Source organism: Equus quagga, chromosome 12, assembly GCF_021613505.1.
Source record: "Equus quagga isolate Etosha38 chromosome 12, UCLA_HA_Equagga_1.0, whole genome shotgun sequence".
Lineage (NCBI taxonomy): Eukaryota > Metazoa > Chordata > Mammalia > Perissodactyla > Equidae > Equus > Equus quagga.
Window position 1 is genome coordinate 76,349,026 of NC_060278.1, and position 15,893 is coordinate 76,364,918.

General features: G+C 40.3%; 1 protein-coding gene across 4 annotated transcripts in view; it reads right to left on the reverse strand.

Annotated features, from left to right (window-relative positions):
* The window catches only part of PLCB4 (phospholipase C beta 4), a 380,701-nt gene that overhangs the window by 67,498 nt on the left and 297,310 nt on the right, over positions 1–15,893 (reverse strand). For all 4 annotated transcript variants that reach the window (XM_046679316.1, XM_046679314.1, XM_046679315.1 and 1 more), the window contains 7 exons: positions 15,339–15,549; positions 14,235–14,328; positions 11,709–11,788; positions 11,089–11,173; positions 8,549–8,639; positions 6,426–6,521; positions 1,433–1,533 (listed from right to left, as the gene is read on the reverse strand). In XM_046679316.1, coding sequence (XP_046535272.1) covers positions 1,433–1,533; positions 6,426–6,521; positions 8,549–8,639; positions 11,089–11,173; positions 11,709–11,788; positions 14,235–14,328; positions 15,339–15,549 — 758 coding nt within the window. The remainder of the gene's footprint in view (positions 1–1,432; positions 1,534–6,425; positions 6,522–8,548; positions 8,640–11,088; positions 11,174–11,708; positions 11,789–14,234; positions 14,329–15,338; positions 15,550–15,893) is intronic.

A 15,893-nucleotide genomic window follows, 5' to 3' on the forward strand; every position in this document is an offset into this window, starting at 1 on the left:
TTAGCGATTTAGTCACGGGGCTTGGCAAATAATCCATGTGGCCACCTCCCCTGATATGTAAAGGGCAGCAAGCATGAAGGGTCACTCTTCTGCACGTCCACACTCACGTCTGAGTACTGGTCAAGGCTTTATGTGGTAAGACAGCATAAAGGTAAGCACTGAGTCTTTGTCTTCCAGTATTCCCTATTGGCTCCCCACTTCCTCAAACACAGACCCTAGAGAGTTATCTTGCTTCCGCTCTCTCCCTCACTTCTCCACATTCAATCCACCAGCAAGTTGAATCATCTTCGCTTCCTCAATAGATCTTGAATCCACTCAAGCTCTCTGTTTCCACTGTCCGGTTTAACCCTCCAGGGTCTGGCCTCCTGCAACAGCCTAGCCTAGCTGCCTTTCCCGAGCCCACTTTTGCTTCCTTCTAAACTAGTCTCCACATGGTAACCATAGTGATTTTTAAAAACTCATATCAGGCTACATTTCCCCCTTCTTTAATTTTCAATTTACTTAACATTTGAGCTTCTCACAGTGGCCTCCCAAATCCTGCACTATCTCATTCCCACCTGCCTGTCCAATCCCATCCTGCTTCACTCTCCCCCGTCCTCAATCAATTCGCTCTGTTCACACTGCCTGTGTTGCGGTTACTGCTGTGGTCCCTCTGCGGGGAAAGTTATTCCTCTAGTTCTGTGCATGGCTGGTTCCTCTTTACCTTTGGGTTCTGGTTTCCTTCTTCCCTCTCCCTCATCACTCTCATTATTCTCCACTTTAGCACTCATTTTTAGCTTCATAATAGCACTTATCACAAGTCGTAATTATATAATTATTTGACTGTCTGCTTGTTTGTTGTCTGCTTCCCGCTCCCTTTCCATTAACTCCCATCAGACTACAGGTTCCATGAGGGCAGAAAGCAAGTGTGTTTTGACCCTTCTGGATTATTAGAGACTAGGATGTGCCTGGCACACAGTAGGTACACAATAACTATTTTTCTTGGCTGAATGGTTGGATAGATGGAAATATTTTTACGCTCACTCTTCATTAGGAGGGAGGTGAGTTATTGAACTAGCAGGACAAGTTTTCTAATGAGGGTCTGATTGGGATGATCAGGGATAATTTTCCAGATGATTTCAACAGGCTAAACTTTGCCACTGGGATGCTGCTGTTGTCTCCCCACTCACCATAATAATGCAATGAATGATCATATTTAAAGGACATGGGCCAAATGGGTAGTGGTCAACACTGGGATCACTAATGAGTAACTCAAGTGTCCTTTCTAATACTGTGCACGTCTTGAGTTCAGATACTGAGTCTGGTCACTCAAGTTAGAAGAGGAATTATAGGCTACTTTATTCTCTTGTGGTTGTCACATTTCTATAGTTTCATAATAAACAGCTGCTACCTCTTGAGAGTCATGAAAGAAAAGGGACATCAAGACTCTGACCTTCTTGACACTATTTGCAACAGCTTCCTTGTGACCCAGGTCATCAGCAGAAAGTTCATTTCCAAATTTGTATTCAGGGTGAGCTTCCTCCTCTTGGTCAGCTGTGTGAAAGACAAAAGGAAAATCCACGAAGCCACATTACCACCAAGCAGTCAGGCCTTCTGCACAGTCTTGGGTAGAAAATGAGCACTTTTAGAGGAGAAGGAAGCTAAAAGAAAATATGAACATCTGAATATGCCAACTTTTTTCAAATGAAACTCTCACTAAACTCTTACCTACTCAAGGTCAAGGAGCACATTTCGTTAATTCGCGTGCTGCTAGCATGGTTTTTGACATGCTTGACGCTTAATAAACTTTTCTGAAGTGAATGATCATTTCTATCCCAGTACACTAACCCTAAAAATTAAAGCCCCTGTTTGGGAAAATCACAGTGGCCTCCCAAATCCTGCACTATCCCCTGCCAGGAAAATCTGTGACTCACAAGGGTATTTTGATCTTCCCTGACACCTAGAGAAAACAAGAAGAAGATAGAAAAGGAACATGCATATTGAAGAAGAGACTAAAATGTGAATTTTATGGGCATACTGACTGGAGTGGTGTGATATAAAAATGAAAGAGCTTGGAAGGATTGTACCGCTCCTGTAAACCATTTGTCAAGCCTGGATTAGGTTTAAAAGACTCTGAAATCATTCCTTGGGTTCATGCTAGAAGGGGAGCTGGAAGTTGGTGCTAAATAAAGCTTGTGCCCCAGGAGCATGGCCCGGGCTGTGAAAGGAGGCCAGAAGCACTCTGTCCAGCAGTCCAGGAAAAGTGACAAGAACTCTGGTATCCACCAAGGTTGCTGGTAGAAAAAGATCACTCATTGGAAAATGAGCCACAACCTGGTGTGAGATCTGGATTCCCATAATCCCCATTCTGCAGGAGCTCCCAGGTAATGAATTTGCCTAAAAACTAGCCAGGATCAGGAGAAACCCAGAGGCCGATGGACAAGGCCAACGCAAATCCACACCATCACAACACAGGGCCAGAGGGACCCTTATCGTAAAAAAAATAGCAAAATAATTGCTGAGTATGGACTCACAAGGAAGGTGAGCAGACCCAAAAGAATTAGAGATACTTTTTAAAAAGCATTTTTAAAACATGCAAAGGAGAACGCAAGAACAGGAGTAAATGAGAAATGATTTCACTGATTCTACGATGTATTTTACTCACATTTAGTATTTCTGATGTTGCAATGTGTTCTTTAATCAAGGGCATTTTATAATTAATTGAAAGCATTTTTCTTTCTTAGTCACAAAATAGTGGTGTTTTTCAACTAATGATATCTTGGATTTGGAATTTCTTGAGGGATTGCTTTTTGCAAAGTTCTATTCTAGGCATGGGAAGAAGGTGAGGCAAGGAAGACAGATACTCTCCTATTCTGGATATTGATATTCTGATGAGGGGATACTCTGGAGGCAGATGAGTAAAAAAAAAATTAGGTCATACAGACCTTGGGGCAGGAAAAAAACAGTTTATGGAGCTAGAATAGGTCTTAAAATAATCTAGTCCAGTATATTCACTCTATGGGTGAGGAAGTAGATTTAGAGAGATGATTTACAAGTCCAAGGCCAGAGAACAAGCTATGGATCTAGATTTCTCCAGGTTCTTAGCACTATGCTCTTAATGTGACACTGGGATTCCATGACTACTGGGCTTCCATGACCTACAGTCTGTAACAAAGATTTTGAAACTTCCCACCATCACCATTAAATTTCCATTTCATCTATCTCTAGTCTAACCTGCCCAGCCAGATGGAAACTACTTGAAATTAAGGGATGTGTCCCATACAAGTGGTAGAGACTTAACAACCACTTTAAAAGAGTTGTATGAATGAATGGTACCATCTCAGACACACCCACAACCACACACTATTTTGGTATTCCCCAGTGCTTGTCTCAGAGTCCTGGGAGCCCCATGTCCTTCTGAATCTAAATCCAGCTAAGGAATGGGCACATGCTTTCACTGATTGAGCCTTCTATTTTCTACAGCCTCCAGGCAGACCTGTCCTCTTGAATTAAGCTTGGTTTCCTCTTGCCTGCTGTGTTGAAGTATTTAAATTAGACACTCCAGTCATTCATGGATAGTAGGATCATACTGTGATACCAGAGTAATTACAGTCAACTGGCTGACCAGAACTAAAGCCAAGTATCACTGAGGGAACCTAAGAATCACATATGTATAACTGGTAGAGCAGAAACCTCTATGTCCTTAAAGAGAAATTCAAGAGGAGGATTCTGTCCTCTCAGCAACTTTCCTGTATGTATACTATACCATGCGATTATTTCTGTTAAAATTTAATCAAAATATCAAGTATATTTTGGAATAACATGGGAGACACTAGAGGCAAATATTTTTTGTCTGTGGGGATAATTAAGATACTCAGAAAAATTGGGAAAGTACCCATAGGATGATAAGTGGAATCATATTGACCCCCATTTTAGATTAATGTGTGTGTTCAGGAAATTTTAAATCTTTGGCTTTCATCAGTTATATTCTTTCTTCTTTTTTTAAAAAATATTTTTAACAACTATTTTGCATATTTGTGTCTTCTTCATATTTACGAATATTAGAAGGGCAGTATTGTAAGGTACCAAAGGTCTTGACCCTGGAGTCAAGGCAATTCTGAGATTGAATCTTAGCACCATTGCTCGCCAGCTGTAGGATCATCTGCAAAACACATTACCTCTTTAAGCTGCAGCTTCTTCATCTGAGAAAGGAGTGCAATAATACCTGTTTCATTGGACTGTATGAAAATTAGATAAGGCGGTGATGCTTAATCTACACCTGGTACAACAAATTTCACTCTGCAGTTTGCTCCACAGGACTGTAGTATCTAAGAATGCCTTACATGTTTTTGGCTATCATCTATGAAACATAAACTAAGTTAAGAAACTGTTTTTACATAATATTTATCTTCTAAAATTTTAGAAGTATTTTATTGGTCTATTGAAATATATTCCTTTTAATATTTTATTCTTAAATCTCATTTAGGTTTATTATTTGCAAAAATATGTAAAATAACATAATGGCCATTACGGTCGATTGTATCTTCCAAAGACAGCTGTGATAACATCTACCCTCCCATGTGCTCTCTTACAATGTGATCTTGCCACTCACCCACCCCCGTGAACTCAGGTGGGCCCTCCAAGACCTTTTTGATGAATAACATAGAACGGAAATGATGATGTGCCAGTTCTGGGCACAGCTCTTAAATAGTTTAGCAACTTCTGCTTTCTGCCTCTTGGAACACTGGTTCTTGGGATGCTCCATCTAAGAACCTGGCCACCACATTGTAAGAAGCCCAAACCATGTGGACAGGCCATATGGGGGTACTCCGGTCAGTAGGCCCAGCTGAGATCTCAGCATCAACTGCCAGCCACATGAGTGAGGCATCTTGGACAACCACCAGCCCAATTGAACCTTCAGATGACTCCAGCTCTAGATGTCATCTGCTGGCAACTACATGAGAAACCTAAGGGAGAACCACCAACCTGAGACCAGATGATCCACAGAACTATGACAGAAAATAATAAAGTGTTGTTTTAAGCTTCTAAATTTTAGGGTGGTTTGTTACACAGTAATAGATAACCCTAATAGGCATCGATTAAATAATATCAGATATTGGGGCCGGCCCTGTAACCGAGTGGTTAAGTTCGCATGCTGCACTTTGGCGGCCCAGGGTTCTGCAGGTTCGGACCCTGGGTGTGGACACGGCACCGCTCATCAAGCCATGTTGAGGTGGAGTCCCACATAGCACAAACAGAAGGACCTACAACTAGAATATACAACTATCTACAGGGGCCTTTCAGAGGAAGAAGGAAAAAAAAAAGACTGGCAACAGATGTTGGCTCAGGTGCCAATCTTTAAAAAAAAAAATAATAATAATATCAGCTATCATTGGCCCCCTAGGCCCTCCCTGTCATATAAAACATGAAAGTGGTCATTATGACATTTCTCTGGGAGTGGAGCTGAACCAACAGTTTGGACATGCAACACAAACCGTCATTTATAAACCTGATCCACAGTCATCAGTCTTTATTAAGGGGTTGTGAATTAGATTAGTTAATTCTCAGAGCTCTTAGGTTATTACTCACAATATCAAACTTTCCTAAAATCTACTCTTGTATTTCACATGTTTGTATAATAAGTGAAGAGAGTTTCTACAAGTATATCTAAATAATTTAGCACAAACACTATACAAATCCAAGGCACTGTCTAACCAATAAACACACAATGGAAGACTGAGTCATTCTGTTAATCAATTCTCATGACACATAAAAACAATTTTCTAAAACATTCCAAACTTCTCAGAAAACCCATTTAAAGTCAAATATTATGGTTGTGGCTATATGGCGAAAGTAAAACAGAAGCTAATAGCAAATATTTTAAGCAAGGCTGTCTCTGCTAAAATTATCTACCTATATGGATAATTCTGTTGGGGCGGTTATTTGAAGGAATTTGAATTTGAGATTTTAATACTGGCTTTGAGTTTCCAGTTCACTTTGTGCGTACATACAAACCAATCATTTATCTGAGAGTCTCTCCCCACATTCCTTTCCTTCTAACCTGCCTTACTCCTCTCATCACTAACAACATGGAAGTTCCTCTTTGGTTTACAGGAAAGAATTGCAGCATGTCCTTACTCTCCAACCCCTGCCTTCTACAGCAAGTGCTTCAAGGATTCTCTCTGGCTGTGAATTCCTGCTGAACCACTGAATGCATAACAAGAAAGGAGACGACTAAGCCACTAAAATCTATTGCCCGGGTAAACTGGAAGTAATGCTATTTGGCAAAATAACAGAAGATTAAGGTTGGTGCATGAATACACACCCGACTATTCGGAATTAAGATGTCTCATTATATAAAAGGGATCATTGAGACAAATCCATGGGTTTTTTAATTTTAAAAAGTATTTTTGTGACATGTAATTTTAAAAAAAAACAAAACTCACCACTTTCTATTTCCTCTTCATTATCATCCTCTAAGATGCTAACTGGGGCAGCAGATTCTCCAGCTTCCATCATGCTTTTCAAAGCTTCGAGCTGTTCTGTTATTAAAAACAAACAATAAGATGGAGATGGTGACAGATGTTGGATCACTTATAAAACCTGGGCTTTAAGATAGACACTGAGAAGGAAATGAAAAGAACGGAAATATATTGTCTAGGCTCCTACTAGTCACATTCCTAAGGCCACTGTCTCACTCAGTCCTGGTGGTGGGAATTCTTAAGGAATGTGCAACAACCACATTATCTACACATGATGAAGAACTACCGGAACACGGGTGAAGTGCTCAGAATTCTGGACCCCAGGTTTGAGAGTGGGGCTCAGTCACCAGGAAGGATTTAAGGCTTGATAACAAAAACCCATAATTTGGAGAATCTAACAAAGACCAAGGTTGATGAATAACTCTAGGGAAGTGACAGAAAAGAGACACGCACACTGGAGACTGATGAAACTTCAGGAAAAAAAACTTGCAATTGATATAACCAGGCCTATTATCTTAATATAAAAAAAAACCCTCTTGTAAGGAAGACAAAGACGAATGAAATAATTAAAAAAATGGGAAAACGTGTAGGGACAAATCATAAATAACGTTATCTAAAGAAACTAGTTATCAAAGACATACAAATAAAAAAATTAAAGTATCATTTCTCTTCTATTAGTTGAGCACACATATAGAAGATGACCAACAGCCAGCACTTAGGATTTTGCTGGAAAACAGGCACTCCTGTAGATTACGGTGAGAGTGTAAGTTGGTACAACTTTTCTGAAAGACAGTATAACAAGATACATCACAAAATAAAATGTGTCTATGCTTCAGCCAACCAAGTCTAACTGTACCAACCGACTCCAGGGAGGAAAACGCACAAATTCAAGAAGTTTATTGTTGTTTTTATAGCAATGAAAATCCCTCAACTTGGGACTGGTTAAATTATACTATCTTCCACATTACACATTCCGTATAGTGTTTCATACATTAGAATTAAAGTTAGTATGTAGATTTATGTCCTAATGGGTATAATATACTTAATTGGTTGAATTAAAAATAATTTAAAAATCAGTATATTTAACATGATCCCAGTTTCGTTAAAAATGTGTGTAATGTCCAAAGTGTATGTGTATGTACAAGTGTCTATCATACATGTACATACGTGTAAAATAAACAATTTAGTCATATTTATTATTTTCTTATTTGTTCCTTGCTGTTTTCATTTTCCTATGCATGATTGCTTTTGTAATAAAAATAAACTGTAGTTAATATAATTTTAAAATTTTAATTTAGACTAGGGAAAAAACACAATGCAATCATATCAATATTTGGTGCTATTAACTCATTGAACTAAGAGATTCATTGAAAGAAAATATTTTCAAAGATAATGTCCTAAGAGAATAGAGGGGAACATGTCCGTATAAAATCATTTTTCTCTCTCTCTACACACCCACTCACACTCTCATTTTTACCTAGGATCTCTACATATGTATGTATCACATGGGCAAAACACAAAGGGACTCTTTTAAGAGAACTTTAGAGTGAATAAAATGACAAAATGCTAGCTCCTCATATTTTGATAGATTCTAAAATGCCTCTTCCACTTTCTTCTCATTTTTCCTTGGGACCGCTACACATCCTGGTATATGAATATATGAATGTGCTTTCCCACTGCAGGAATGAGTTGACCATGGAAAATAAACTTAAATGCAAATGTGGCATCTTTGCTCTGAAGAGTATATATGGGGCCAGCTCCAGTGGCCTGGTGGTTAAGTTCAGTGCACTCTGCTTTGGCGGCCCGGGTTCAGTTCATGGTTATGGACCTACACCACTCACCTCCAGTGGCCATGCTGTGGTGGTGGCTCACATACCAAAAAAAAAAGGAAGATTGGCAGCAGATGTTAGCTCAGGGTGAATCTTCCTCAGCAAAAAAAATAAAATAAAAATAAAAATGTGATATCACCACTACACCTTCTTCCCCCTGAATCAGCAGTTTTAAAACATATTTCATTCCAGATAGTTGAATTGTCCAAACATACAATGTATATCTGCTTCCATCATATGTGTGTGTATTTGACTTACTTTTTTCAACTTCAGGTTTCAGCCGTTTATTTTTGATGAGTATTTTTCTTTTGAGGTCATTGGGGGATGGCAAGGGCCTGCCTGGTTCGAGCTAGAGATAAACAGAAAAGGCTGAATTAACGACCGGTTGTGCTTCTCCATTCTCATTCCCAGCCCTGAATAAGCGTGGAGGCCGGTGAGTTATACAATCCAACATCCACTAGATGGCAGTCAGCAATTTCCATTCCTCAACTCACATCAGCTCACCGCATCCCCCTCTGCCTTAGCCTAACGCTACAAACTTGACATCCACCTGGTCTCCGGAGGTAGGGAGAGCTGCTCCACACTACCTGGGGTGGTGTCAGGGGGAGGGGACCGTGCTCAACCTCAGGCCTGTACTTTTAAGTATCTGGTAAAGTATTAGGGATCACCAAGCCAGCTGGGGTCAGAACTGCTTTAGCTGGGGTCAGAACTGCTTTCCCAGGCAGAAGTCAAGAGGCTCCCTGATGCCCCCAAGTGTTGGGCTGCACAGTCAGCCAGTCTGCTCAGTAGGCTGATTCGACCTCAGCACTTGGGATTGTGGTTTGTGGGTTCAATAAGGGAATCAAGAAGGGAGTGGTCCTAAATACTGAAATCTGACCTCTACTGTGGTTTCATTTGCTTGGATTTATGGCAAAGGAGATGTTCCTTTTTTCTACTACCTCTGATCCACAGAAATGTGCCATATGCAGCCACCCATTCCTCATTCCCCCACCCATCATCCACTTATACCCCCCCCTGCCATGCATCCATTCATCTCCAAAACTAATTTGTATACTACTTATTACATACAACACACACTGGGAATTCCTATGCCTGTCTTGCCTCAAATGAAACACTCTGCCGAAATTCTGATTCCTCCGGGAAGCCCGCTGTCACTGGTCCATTCCCCAGTGATCTCTCTTGAACTGGATATCTCCAATAAATATCCAACACATCACAGGCCATCTCCTCTTTTACTTATGTTTTTACACGTGTGTCCTGTGTCCCACCCCCTCAAGATGGAAAGTTCTTTAGTCTGTGAGCAGGTCTTACTCCCATTTATATTACCTGTGCTTCCCACAACCCCTTTTGTGTATGTGAATATCACTTCACAAAGAATGCAGTGGTCTTTCCACAAAAGCAAGCACCTTAGCCTGACTGAAAAAATACACAGAGGGCCTGGGTAAAAATAAAATTATAATAAAAAATCAGGGATGATTCTTAGATGGGGTCCCTGATAATCAGTCTCTGAGACAAGGATGAAGGCACTTGTAGTTTCTTTGGGCGGCAGCCCGGGGATAGTCCAAGAGAGGAGTGGGAAGTGAGAAAGGAGACAGGCAGCCGACCGCGGGGGTGTTATCAGGCATCGTACCACTATGGGGACAGCAGTGAGGTCCTGCCGGGGACCCTGGGAGACGGTGGAAAACATGTGCTCGGAGTTAGCCCTCCTGAGGAGTGAGGAAGCACGGGGAGGGTGTTAATTCTCTGGCACTTCAGGCCTGTTTTTCATGTGTGGGCAGAGCAGGCTCCTGCGGCCAGAGTTCCCCCTCAGGTAAAAAACTGCAGGCGCTGGCAGTCAAAAGCCAGGCCCCTGTCCAGAGGAAGAGGAAGCCTACAAGGACAGGAACAGGCAGCCTGCGACAGCACTTCAGGAGGCTGAAGAGTCAGGAGGAGGTGCAAAGGATGCAGGTATCCTGTCTCCTGTATTTTTTCTGTTTTTTCCCTATTGTACGGTGTTTTAGATTTAATTCCATTAGCTGTCTTGCTACTCATAACACCTTGTGACAGTGGATCTTAACCACTTGGGGGTACACACGGATCCTTATAAAAATGTGATGAACTCTCTAGAATGATTATTCCAGATAAAAAAAGTATGCAATTAGAATGAGTTCACAGACCCCACAAAGCCTATCTCTGGACCACAGGGTAAAAATTCTTTGATTTATAAAGGAAATAACAGGTGTAAAAATGAAGCTCAAAAAATGTATATATAATGTTGTCCAAGCGTTTATTTTGGAGTTGGGAGCTTGAACTTCACGCTCCTGTGACTGCAATTTGGGGGACTTCCCACAGCAACAGGCTCCCGCTGGTGCTGAGCCCTAGGCGCACATTTTATTCACCTAGAGAGCTTTTAAAAACACCACACTCAGGCCTGACCCCGGAGCAGTTAAATCAGAATCTCTGAGTGGGGACTTCGCAAAGGTATTTTTAACAGTTCCCCCGGTCATTCTAACATGTGACTACAGCTGAGAATGACTGCCGAGTCTAGACTTTTGGCCAGTGGGCATTTTATGAAATTTTAGGACAGTGATCTTAGAAACTATGCATAGAGACCCCAAGATCTTCCAAATTAAATATTTTGTTTATTTTATGTCTCTCTACACATCCCTCCGAAGCACGATGAAAGCTTTCCGTACCAAAGAATTTAAATAAATATGAAGCTCTTTAGCATTAGTCCTCGAGAACTACTTGACCCTTTAGAAATGAATTTCAAAACAAATCCATTCATGTTAGAAATATGGTTTGCTAAAAATACATACTGGATGCGATTCAAGTGCTTGTTTCAACAGAAGGTCCCCAAATAGATCTTCGCAATATTTGGACATCTTGTACTGTTGATATTTGCTGGAGAGAAAGAGCCAGCATTCGTAAATTCAAACATCCATTAACTGTCCAAGAATAAGAAAGCTCCATTCCTAGGCGATTAAAAACTCCCACTCTGTGAAACGCATCATGGTCCTCTTGATGCTCATGTGAGACATACTGTTACAGACCACAAACTTTAACTGGTATAGTTTAAAAAGAAGGAGATTCTGCCCCAAAATATAAGAGCTGGTAAACAGAATAAAAAATGTCTTTCAAGTTCACAAAGTCTGACTTCAAATATACTGCCAAATCTTCCAACTTAATGGAAGTTTGAGCAAGGGGTCCTGATCTCTGACCTTTATTTAGAGGAAGCATCTCTAAAACACATTAAGATGATTTGGGGCTTTTTTGGGGGGGAGGTTGGGTTTTTCTTTCCTTTTTTTTTTGCATAAGACTGTGTCCTTACCACTTCACAAAAAAACTATTGGGTTCTTTAAAAGGATGTAGAGCAGGAGTGGGGAATGGGTATTAGGAAGCAAGGCTTAAAGACATGGAGTAGAATGAATCTTTATACCTGCAGTGATTTTCAAAGGAGAGAATTACAGGATATTCGGATGTGACAAACGCAGTTTCCTTGATGGCTTGAATAACATCCTTTAAAGATAAAAAGCGTTAATGAGAGAGAAGAATAAAAAAAACGAAGGCACCTGAAACCATTCAGAGACTACTAATTTGAGCTTTTCAGAAAGTCACTTCTGGCCATTCACACTCGGAGAACCCATTTACTGAGATCATTCTACAAGCAGGGTGGTTAGACCCGGGCGCAGTTAATGGTTAATGACAATTTTCCTCAAAGCTATCTTTTACTTCTCCAAAATTATGGTGCTATTAACTAACAAGACACTTCACCTAAACGGCATGCCAGTTCCTTGCTTGATAATCTGCCAGATGGGTTCAGAGTTCGCCTGTCTCGCTGAGGAGCGGGTGAGCTTTTTGGCACAGCGATTTTCACAACAGCCCACTCTTCCACCCCTCCTGTCTCTAGGAGAAATGTGTTGGTAATAACCTAACGACTACTGAAGCTTTTATTGACTTGGCTCTGCATTTGGGAACCGGTCTTTGGCTACATTTCATTGATTCGATGAAGACTCCTGTGAATTGATGTGACATGTGCAATACCACTTGTTTCATATTAGCCTGGGAAAAGTGGGGGGTCATCAGGGAGGGGTTCTCCTTGGTTAAGCAACACGTGAGGCAAAACAGGGAAGTGCTCTGGAAGCCCCTCTCTGAACTGAGAGCTTACTCACCTGAAACAAGTTTTTTTTTTTTAAAGTCTTCTTTTTTATTTTATTTTATTTATTTATTTATTTTGAGGAAGATTAGCCCTGAGCTAACATCTGCTGCCAATCCTCCTCTTTTTGCTGAGGAAGACTGGCCCTAAGCTAACATCTGTGCCCATCTTCCTCTATTTTATATGTGGGATGCATGCCACAGCATGATGTGCCAAGCGGTGCCATATCCACACCCAGGATCCAAACCAGCGAACCCCAGGCCACGGAAGCCGAACGTGCGAACTTAACCTCTGTGCCACTGGGCCAGCCCAATTGAAACAAGTTTTGAATGAGCTGAGCAGGTCCTCCTCGCCACTCTCTCAACAGATGGCAGCCCCACTCGCTGCTTAGCTTTAGAAAGCATGGTTGCAAACCAACACTTCTATAACCAGAGAAGCATATTTGGTAAAAACCCCCGAATTCTTACTGGCTTATAGTTAACCACAGGGCAAGTCCCATCACTCAGTTAATCGGGAAAATATTTTACAGCATTTATCCAGGGAAGTCCATTTGAAATGATAATTTCCTAGGTTACATAATCTTGGAGTATTTTATTGAGCATCCTTATGGCTAAGGTGGTCCTTTCGTTATTCTTGTTTAAAGTTTCTTCCCAGAAAATGTCTTTGACTTTGATTCTCCACTTGAGCTGGCCAAGAATTACTCCTTGAGGAAAATCTTGGGTCTGCCTGTGGGTTCTCCTTTGCTCACCACCAAGCTCAGGTGGAATAGCTTTCTTTTCAGCTAAGCTTCCTTATTAGGCTTCTTAATTCTCTAAAGAGAACACCAACCCTTCCTCTCAGTTTGATTGGCTGTGCAAACTCATGGCTTCCCACTTGAATATACTCTTGGTACTTCTCAGGGAGCATGACCTTAAATTCATTGCTGCTCAAAACTCACCAACATCTTGGCTAAGAGAAATGATATGCATGGAGCGTTGTGGGTATAGGAACCAGGCATCTGTTTTTAAAAACACCTCTGGTGATTTTCCACATGTAGGCGGGGTTAAGAACCATTGCTCCAGGTGTTGCAATAACTATTCCGAGTTACAGCAAACTGATGGAGACCAACGTACCTGACATATTGGCCAACCACAGAATTTCATTTTTGACTTGTCTTTTGGTAGGATATCACTGGAGCAGACTGAAGAATGTTCTAAGAAACCAACCTTCAAATTGTACATAGAGATCATCAAATTCTGAAATGCCCGTTTGTAAAATTATAGATTTCCCTCTATTAGGATCTTTGGGGAAAAAAATTTCTCTCTGGTGTCAGTACCGGGAATAATTGTGCTTCTTTGGACCAACTGCTCTGTTTTTATTCTACAAATCCTGTGAATCATCATGTTTTTCTCCTTGCACTGAATTCTAGGAGGTTTGGAGCCCAATTTGTGGTATGGCTTGACAGTTTATAGGACTTCTTGACAAGCATTCATAAACTCTAATCTCACTCCCTTATTTTCTTACCCTATTTATAGGCACTATTTATAATCTATTTTATTTTCTGTATCCTATTTATCTTTTTATGTCACCTTGAAGTCCTTCAGAAATAATGCAAAATAAGTAAGCAAAGAGTAGATAAGAAAATCAAAGAGTGTTTTTTAAGTAAGTACAAACAGGGGGACCCTGCAGAGAAACCTAATTATGTAGTGCTGTCACCATTTGAAAGTAGGAGAAGTAGTATGAAGGAGATAGTAAGTGGAGAAAACATTTTTCTTGACTTTCTCCTCAAAAAGGAGGAAAAGACCGCGGCCGTATAATTTTAAAACTTACCTTAAAAAGGATATCTGTACACATTGCTTTTCCATGAGTTATTATCGGTTCTTGGTCTTCACCTTTTCCATCCCAACAGTCAAGTTCAACACATCTAGGAACATAGTGAAATTACAATATTGGATCCTTACAATAAAAAAGTGTGTGTACAAATTAAATGACGAGACATTAAAATAAGTCGTTTTCTTATATAAGTAGAAAATGGAAAGAATTAATGAACTGAGTAGCGATTATTTCATGGAGTGTGCAGGTTAAAATCACATTATGTACACTCTTTATCAGGCTGGTGTCATCAAAAAGAGACTGTCAGAGATTAAAAGAGACTTAAGAGATATAACAACCAGTGTGGTTCTAGATGAAATCCTAGTTGAGACAAAGCTGCAAGAAAAACCCATTTGGAGACAACTGGGAAAATCTGAATATAGGCTGAGTTTTAGATGATGCTAAAGAACAATTTTTTAATTTTGTTAGGTGGGATGATGTTACTTTGGCCATAAAAGAAAATGTTCTCATTGTTTCAGTGATTCATACTCAAGTATTCAGAGATAGAAGCAGTGATGTAATTAATTTCTCTTACAGTGTTTGCATACACAGGAAATAGTGAGTTAAGAAAATGAAGTATTGGTTACTGACAACCAAGAAAGAAATCATAATGTAACTACATTTCTTATTTTTTTCACTTTGAGCATTTTTGCCATATTTTAAACCTCAAATATTTCCCAATTTCTGTAAAAGGAAAATCATTTTCAATAATCTTTATTCTTAGAGAATAAAAATTTTGGAACTTTTAACATTAAAGAAAGCTAAATTTGCAAGTGCATATGACCAACAGGAAACTTAGCATGACTTCAGAAAATATGTATTTTTTGTTGTTGTAATTTTGGGGGGATATTTTAAGTTTATAGTCAAAAATATCTTTTGACCCACAGGAGGACTCTAGCTCTTTCTGGAACACTGTCCTTCCTTTCTCAAAGTTAAATGACCATCAAATTCATTAAAGAGAAGGACAAATGTTCTTTTCCCACTGAATACTACTTCTTATTTTTCAGAGAAAAGTAAATTAAATCATATACAAAAAATAAACAGCCGTTGTGAGTTTCTGACCTGCAACCAGCCAGGAGGACCTGTCTGTACATTTCTACTGAAGACTTCCCGCCAAACTGCCGGCCGGTGAGATAGGTGTTATGGGAAGAACTGATGAAGTAGTGAGCCAGAGGATGGTCCATTTCTTGGTAAAGTTCTAAACGATCTAGGAAGACTGGGGCATTTTCATCTGACATCAGATATCTGCAAAACCCATCACTTGATATGAGGCCTAGGGGAAAAAAGAATATCTTAGTAGACTTGTGACTCTGAAGATACACATCTCATGTTTTATTCACGGAAGTTGAGGCAGCTTAAACAGGAGGAGTAAAAACTTCTTCACAGTCTCTTTCCCAAGAACCTTCATCTTTCAGAACTTGAATGAAACCACAGAGCTGCACATTACAAGCAACCTAATGCATTCCCCAAAGAGGTCACATTCTGCTTTCAGATCCATGATGGCAGGAGCACAAAGTTCCACAAGTTCAGAAGCACAGCATCAGGAGCTGTGGTGACCAGGGGTCAAGGGGACCTTTGTCGAGTTCTGCCTCTGCCACTCACTCCTTAAGCTCCTGT